This window comes from Bubalus kerabau, chromosome 4 (genome assembly GCF_029407905.1).
Source record: "Bubalus kerabau isolate K-KA32 ecotype Philippines breed swamp buffalo chromosome 4, PCC_UOA_SB_1v2, whole genome shotgun sequence".
Classification (NCBI taxonomy): Eukaryota; Metazoa; Chordata; class Mammalia; order Artiodactyla; family Bovidae; genus Bubalus; species Bubalus kerabau.
Window position 1 is genome coordinate 155,255,354 of NC_073627.1, and position 8,671 is coordinate 155,264,024.

The 8,671-nt window shown below is 40.2% G+C and overlaps 1 protein-coding gene across 1 annotated transcript; it reads right to left on the reverse strand.

Moving 5' to 3' along the window:
- Positions 1 to 2,243: 2,243 nt before the first annotated feature.
- On the reverse strand, positions 2,244 to 4,961 carry LOC129650530 (kelch repeat and BTB domain-containing protein 2-like). Its single transcript, XM_055579132.1, is given in 1 exon segment — positions 2,244 to 4,961. A coding segment is annotated over 1 exon segment (1,869 nt). The 5' UTR covers positions 4,448 to 4,961; the 3' UTR covers positions 2,244 to 2,578.
- Between the last annotated feature and the right edge of the window lie 3,710 nt (positions 4,962 to 8,671).

Below are 8,671 nucleotides of genomic sequence, written 5' to 3' on the forward strand. Positions count from 1 at the left end.
ACAGTTCAAAAGCATCAATTCTTTGGCGCTCAGCTTTCTTTAAGTCCAACTCTCACATCCAAACATGACTACTGGAAAAGCCATAGCCTTGACTAGATGGACCTTTGATGACAAAGTAATGTCTCTGCTTTTTAATATGCTGTCTAGGTCTAGTCAAGGCTATGGTTTTTTCCAGTGGTCATGTATGGATGTGAGAGTTGGACTATAAAGAAAGCTGAACGCTGAAGAATTGATGCTTTTGAACTGTGGTGTTGCAGAAGACTCTTGAGAATCCCTTGGACAGCAAGGAGATCCAACCAGTCCATCCTGAAGGAGATCAGTCCTGGGTGTTCCTTGGAAGGACTGATGCTGAAGCTGAAACTCCAATACTTTGGCCACCTGATGCAAAAAGCTGACTCATTGGAAAAGACCCTGATGCTGGGAAAGATTGAGGGCAGGAGGAGGAGGGGACGACAGAGGATGAGATGGCTGGATGGCATCACTGACTCAATGGACATGGGTTTGGGTGGACTCCGGGAGTTGGTGATGGACAGGGAGGCCTGGCGTGCTGCGGTTCATGGGGTCGCAAACAGTCGGACACAACTGAGTGACTGCACTGAACTGAAGTAGGTTGATCATAACTTTCCTTCCAAGGAGTAAGCATCTTTTAATTTCATGGCTGCAATCACCATCTGCAGTGATTTTGGAGCCCAAAAAGATAAAGTCAGCCTCTATTTCTCTATCTATTTGCCATGAAGTGATGGGACTGGATGCCATGATCTTAGTTTTCTGAATATTGAGCTTTAAGCCAACATTTTCACTCTCCTCTTTCACTTTCATCAAGAGACTTTTTAGTTCTTCTTCACTTTCTGCCATAAGGGTGGTGTCATCTGCATATCTGAGTAGAATATTCAATTTTTTGCCAGCAAGTTTGAAAATTCAAATGGAATGGACTTTTTTCCAAGTATGTTTGCTAAGTCACATCAGTCGTGTCCGACTCTGTGCGACCCCATAGACGGCAGCCCACAAGGCTCCCATTCCTGGGATTCTCCAGGCAAGAATATGGAGTGGGTTGCCATTTCCTTCTCCAGTGCATGAAAATGAAAAGTGAAAGTGAAGTTGCTCATTTGTGTCTGACTCTTGGCGACCCCATGGACTGCAGCCCACCAGGCTCCTCTGTCCATGGGATTTCCCAGGCAAGAGTACTGGAGTGGGTTGAGTTGACAAAATTAACTGCAGAAGTTATGGAAAATCAGAGAAGGCTCTTAAAATAGAAACTATAAAAGAAGAAAACAAAGCCATGCAAAAGTTTTACTTTTTAAAAAAGAACCCAGCCCAGATGATTTTTTTTGAATATATACAATTTATTTAATAAATTAATGTCATTCAAAATACAGTGCCAGAACATTATGCAGTTGAACATGCTAGTAATGTTTGTCATGAAGCACCTGTGCTCATGTTAGATTGGCGGCGGCCCGCTACTGCTAGTGGTTCCTGGGATTAATGCCAGAGCAGCACTAGTTATCTGCTCTTCTGCACCGCTAGTGCAGAGAATTCCTGAACAGTTCACCTTTTTAATCCTACCCCCCACACACAACAGGTTAAAAAAAACACACCCTGACAGCTAACAAATATCTATACACAATCACTCTACAGTAATGCTTATTAAATTAAGATGTAATGACCTGGTTAACCCACTCTAAATTTTTTTTTTATTTTATTTTATTTTTAAACATTACATAACTGTATTAGTTTTGCCAAATATCAAAATGAATCCGCCACAGGTATACATGTGTTAAAAGATGGAGAAATACAACAGCAGCAGGTAGTTATATGCATGAGCCAATGTTAATGTCATACAGAAAGTGGAGGCATTTACTGATTAAAGCTCCACACAGACCCGCACAATGAGGGACTAGCAATTCTTATTGCAAGCCCAGCAACTTAAGTCCACACCTGGTAAATGACCAGCTGATTGGAAGACCTGTATTCTAGATAGACAAGTATAAGTTAGTGAAGAGAGTACATGCACCTAATAGTATATAGTTAGACTGATCCTGCAGTCATACTTTCCCTGTGCAATACCATAAAATGGAAGATCTTCCTCAACTATAGGATTCAGACAACGTTTCTATGCCAACATGGACACTAGTGTTAAGTGCAGCTCAGTTAACTACACTAAAAAAACTATATTCCAGGACTTCAAAACAGAAGCACGGGAATGAAATACATTTACCAAAATAACCTCAGCACAATTTGCGATATACCACACTAGGAACAGGAAACTACTTTAATAAGTGAACTTTTGGAACTGTACATACACAGGGCTAACAATGTTAGATAATCCAGATTGTTATGCTCTCATGATACACATAAAAGTTTCTCAATTATTGGATAATCTATTTCATATTATGGAAGCATATCTTTAAGATTCACTGATATATATTATACTGATGCAAATATTAAGTAGGGCATAAAAATAAAATTTATCAAAGATAGATTTTTTTTATGTACTCATATTCAGTCCTTTCATAGTCTCTCATTAAGCAAAGAAAATGACAAAGCAAACAGATGAAGCGTGCACTCCCTGGACTCCTGACTATACAGGCGGTAGTGCAACCATCTCTCCATCCATTTCAAACTCCTCTGTTCCATCCGGTGAAAAAAGATAAGTTGGTGGTTTCCATGGAGATTCTTCAAGGCAGGATGGATACAGTTTCCCCACAGTGCATCGAAAATCTCTCCCTAGGTCCCAGAGTACACGTTCAGATATATGTTGCCGCAGAGACCACCGGTCAATTTCCAGATCGTATTGGTAAGTGACGTATTTAGCTCTCTCATTTAAGTGGGTTTCTCGCATAAACACACACAGAGAATTTGAGATTACAACAGCTCTCACACAGGGATCCGAGTACCTCTTAGCAGGGATGTTGGCTGCCATTTTCCACTCATTTTTATTCACATCATAGACTTCCACAGTTACTGAAGACCCATCTACAGTGCCAGAGGGGAGTCTTATGCCAGAATTAGTAGCAATGTGCAACCCTCCGATATAGAAAATTTTATCACCAAAAGCTGCAGCTGAAGCAAAAGACCTGCTCGTCTGTCTCATGGCCATTTCTACCCATGAATCAGACCTTGGAAAATAACAATACATGAGGTTCAGGGTCATCACATAAATTCAGTCATGAACTACAACTGCTGCACTCCACTGCCAAGCACAAGGCAAAGGGCTTACCATTGTCCATTCATCCTTCTCAGTGTCGTATCTTTCTACAGTCCTCCGATTAAGTTCTCCACCCACACTATCTCCTCCGATTGCATAGATATAGCCTTCACAGCAAACCAAAGATGGCTTTACACGGACAAAAAGCATTGGGGTCTTTGGAAACCAGGTATTTTGCTGTGCATCAAACCAATAAAAGCAATTCACAGTTCTAAAGGCAGTCTGAAGTTTGCTTGTTTTACTGTGATTTGTTTTTGTGTTTTTCAGAGGAACTTGACCACCTGCTATATAGATGTCATTATCAGGTGTTACAACGGTCCCAACCTTATGTAAATCAGCTGGTGGGCTGCATAGCTTGTAAACTTTTTCTGCTTGGGGGCTGTAACAGACTGAAGAGTAAAGACTACAAGGATTTTCTGAAGATGCTTCAATGAAAATCATCATCTCCTCTTTAGTCATTCCAAGTCTTGGTTTGAAAAACTTGGGCATGGACTTATACAGACCTTGAACAACTACTGACTTATCATTGGGTGGCAGACCTTGAAACCAAGCTCTCTGTGTTACTTCTGAAAGTGCAATTCTGATTTGGCTAAGAACTGAAGACAAATACTGCGATCGTGATTCTGTGTTGTACTCCAGCCACAGCATAGCAGCTTCACGAACTGTCTCCTCCTTTTCTACGTTTAAATTGTCACTACTGAGAATGTCTATCAGTAGATCATGTGACAGCTGCATGAAAGCTTCCTGATGATACACAGCCGTGAACTTGTGCTCCACCATCCTTTTAGCACTTTGTTTTAATTCCTCACAGCTGAACAGATCAGCAAAACTCAACAATCGCACACAATTCTCTGCATTTATTTTTTTAATTAAATATTCTCGACAACATTGTAACACATCTTCTACCTGCAGGAAGCAAGCTGTCTCATAAAGCTGTTCTACAGTGCTGTCACTTATTGCCAGGTTACCCGTGTATGTATAGGTTATTATTATCTGTAAGGTGGCTGAGTCCACATTCCTCAGATGTATGTGTGTCTGTTTGCTTTCACTTAGTCCACTCATGAACATGGCCCTAAAATAAGAGCTGCATGTTGCAAGAACCATCTTATGACAAGGGAATTCAGTGCCCTCAACAATTAACACTATGTCAGTAAACAACTGCTGTACATAAAACAATTTTAACTGCTCCAACAAGGACACAGCATATTCAGTATTGATCTGCTTCTCCTCTTGAGTGGACATGACTGTATTCCATTAATATCTCCAGGAACAGATTAGAATAAAGTCAGTCTTACTGATGGAAGGTCAAGTGAATGCTTCAGAAATAAAGAAAGGAGAAACTCTGCTTGCTGTTATCTGCGGCATTCAGAACCAAGACTGACACACTCACTAATGAATAGTATCTTGCTATAGGCTTAGAATTACTACTAGGTCATCCTGTGTTAATTAGGTTCTTCAGAGTTTTTCAACACAGTCTGCACACATCTTGCTCAGATTTGCAACTGCTGTTCATCTCAAAAGAGAGTAACACACGAGGTAGATTTTGTGGCAACATCCTATGTTTGGTGGATCCTCTGGAGTAACATAAGAACAACTGTAGCACAAGTGAAATGAGCAAAGGAGGCAGCTGGGATTTGTCCCAATGTCAACAGTGGTTCACACCGAGTCCCTCAGTCCTGAGGGTTGCGATCCAGTGCGGCCGGCGGCGCCGAAGACGCTGGGCCCCAGGAGCGCGGCGGCGGGGGCGTGGCCCTCCCGCGGCCCCAGATGATTTTTAATGTTGGCTTTTGAGTCTTGCAAATTTTAAAAGAACAGATACCTCTTATGGATATTATATTGCATAGATTTAAATATAACATATGTAAATGATGTTATTACACATTATATTTAAAATAATTCCTTTATTAACATTTGATTATTAAATATTGCTTTATATTATTAACATTAATTTAATTATATGAATTATAATACGTGTATATATATATATACACGCATACATATAGAGATAGAGACAGGAAATAAAATTCCAAGTTTATTATTCTATGAGGCTATAATAACTTGGATACTAAAAATAGATGAGTAGTACACAAAAACAAAATATACAGGCAAACTCTACTTCTTAAAACTTATGCAAAAAAAAAAAACTTATGCAAAAATCCTAAACTAGATGTAGCAATAACAACAGCAAATTAGCAACCTAGTAAAATATTCAAATGACATAACCAAAAGGGTTTATCCTGGGAAATGAAAATGCCTCATCATTAGGAATTTTATTAATAAAATCCATTATCAGTCAGTCAGTTCAGTCTCTCAGTCATGTCCGACTCTTTGCAACTCCATGGACTTCAGCACACCGGGACAGTTTCTCGGTCTATCATGTCCATCGAGTCCGTGATGCCATCTAACCATCTCATCCTCTGTCATCCCATTCTTCTCCCGCCTTCAATCTTTCCCAGCAACAGGATCTTTTCCAATGAGTTGGTTCTTTGCATCAGGTGGAAGTATTGGAGTTTTAGAGTTTCAGCTTCAGCATCAGTCCTATTAAGAGATAATAACATCTTAACATATACAAAGAAGGAAATGGATAAAATTTACCAGCTATAGCTATTGTATACACAAACTATCAAAGTGATGCAAAATATGGATGCTATAAACATTTGAAGAATTAACATCAATCCTTCTCAAATTTTCCCCAAAAATTTAAGAGGAGGGAACATTCCCAAGCTCCTTTTGTGAGATGAGCATTGCCCTGACACCCAAGCCAGGTAGGGATAGCATAGGGAGAGAAAACTACTGGCCAATACAACTAATGAATACAGATGTATTCTCAACAAAAACTAGCAAACTTAACTCAGAAGCACATTAAAAGGATCATGCATCAGGATCAAGTGGGATTTGTTCCTGGGATAAAGTCTGGTTCGACATACACAAATCAGTAAATGTGATACATCAGAATAGTAGAATGAAAGATAAAAATCATATAGCCATCTCAATAGATGCAGAAAAGGCATTTGACAAAATGCAACATTCTTCCATGATAAAAATGATGTAAAAAAATGCTCAGTGTGTTAGATATGGATATTTAAGCACAGTGAGGGCCATGTATGACAGGACAACTGATGGCATAATACTCAGTGGTGAAAGGCTGAAAGTTTTCCTTTAAAATCAGGAATAAGACAAAGTGCCCACTCTCACAACTTCTATCCAGCATAGTACTGAAAGTCCTAGCCAGTGCAATCATGCAGAGTAAAAGAAATTAAAGGCACCCAAATCAGAAAGGAAAAAGTAAAGTTGTGTTTGTCAACATATGATTCAGCCTTGTACAGACAAAATCCTAGAGATTCCACCAAAGGGCTGTTGAAACTAATGAATGAGTTCTGTAAGATTCAGGATACAACAATCAAAATGCAAATGTACATTTTGGCTGTACACTAACAACAAACAATCTGAAAAAGGATAAAAAATTATATTGCAATATCATCAAAATCAATAAAATACTTGGGTATAAATTTAACAAAGTGAAAGATCTATAAATGAAAACTTCAAGACTTTGATGACAAATAGAAGGGAAAAGGTGGAAGCAGTGACAAATTTCTTCTTCTTGGACTCTAAAATCACTGCAGATGATGACTTGCAGACATGAAATCAGGAGACAATTGCTTCTTGGCAGGAAAGCTATGACAAACCTAGACAGTGTGCTGAAAAGCAGAGACATCACTCTGCTGACAAAGGTCCATATAGTCGAGCCTATGGTCTCCCCAGTGGTCATATACGTTTGTAGGAGCTAGACCATAAAGAAGGCAGAGTGCAAAAGAATTGATGCCTTCAGATTGTGGGGCTAGAGAAGAATTCTGAGAGTCCCTTGGACACGGAGATCAAACTAGTCAATCCTAAAGGAAATCAACCCTGAATATTCATTGGAAGGACTGATACTGAAGCTGAAGCTCCAGTATTTTGGTCACCTAATGTGAACAGCCAGAGAAGGCAATGGCACCCCACTCCAGTACTCTTGCCTGGAAAATCCCATGGATGGAGGAACCTGGTGGGCTGCAGTCCATGGGGTCGCTAGAGTCGGACACGACTGAGCGACTTCACTTTCACTTCTCACTTTCATGCATTGGAGAAGGAAATGGCAACCCACTCCAGTGTTCTTGCCTGGAGAATCCCAGGGACGGGGGAGCCTGGTGGGCTACCGTCTATGGAGTTGCACAGAGTCGGATACATCTGAAGTGACTTAGCAGCAGCAGCAGCAATGTGAACAGCTGACTCATTGAAAAAGTCCCTGATTCTGGGAAAGAATGAGGGCAGAAGGAAAGCTAGTGGAGGTGATGGAATTCCAGTTGAGCTATTTCAAATCCTGAGAGATGATCCTGAAAGTGCTGCACTCAATATGCCAGTAAATTTGGAAAACTCAGCAGTGGCCACAGGACTGGAAAAGGTCAGTTTTCATTCCAATCCCAAAGAAAGGCAATGCCAAAGAATGCTCAAACTACCGCACAATTGCACTCATCTCACATACTAGTAAAGTAATGCTCAAAATTCTCCAAGCCAGGCTTCAGCAATACATGAACCATGAACTTCCAGATATTCAAGCTAGTTTTAGAAAAGGCAGAGGAACCGGAAATCAAATGGCCAACATCTGCTGAATCATTGAAAAAGCAAGAGAGTTCCAGAAAAACATCTACTTCTGCTTTATTGACTATGCCAAAGCCTTTGACTGTGTGGATCACAATAAACTGTGGGAAATTCTGAAAGAGATGGCAATACCAGACCACTGATCTGCCTCTTGAGAAACCTATATGCAGGTCAGGAAGCAACAGTTAGAACGGGACATGAAACAACAGACTGGTTCCAAATAGGAAAAGGAGTACGTCAAGGCTGTATATTGTCACCCCGCTTATTTAACTTATTTGCAGAGTACATCATGAAAAATGCTGGGCTGGAAGAAGCACAAGCTGGAATCAAGATTGCCGGGAGAAATATCAATCATGTCAGATATATAGATGACAGCACCCTTAGGGCAGAAAGTGAAGAGGAACTAAAAAGCTTCTTGATGAAAGTGAAAAAGGAGAGTAAAAAAGTTGGCTTAAAGCTCAACATTCAGAAAATGAATATCATGGCATCTGTTCCCATCAATTCATGGGAAATAGATGGAGAAACAGTGGAAACAGTGTCAGACTTTATTTTTGGGGGCTCCAAAATCACTGCAGATGGTGACTGCAGCCATGAAATTAAAAAGACACTTACTCCTTGGAAGGAAAGTTATGACCAACCTAGATAGCATATTGAAAAGCAGAGACATTACTTTGCCAACAAAGGTTCGTGTAGTCAAGGCTATGGTTTTACCAGTGGTCATGTATGGATATGAGAGTTGGACTGTGAAGAAAGCTGAGTGCCGAAGAATTGATGCTTTTGAACTGTGGTGTTGGAGAAGGCTCTTGAGAGTCCCTTGGACTGCAAGGAGAT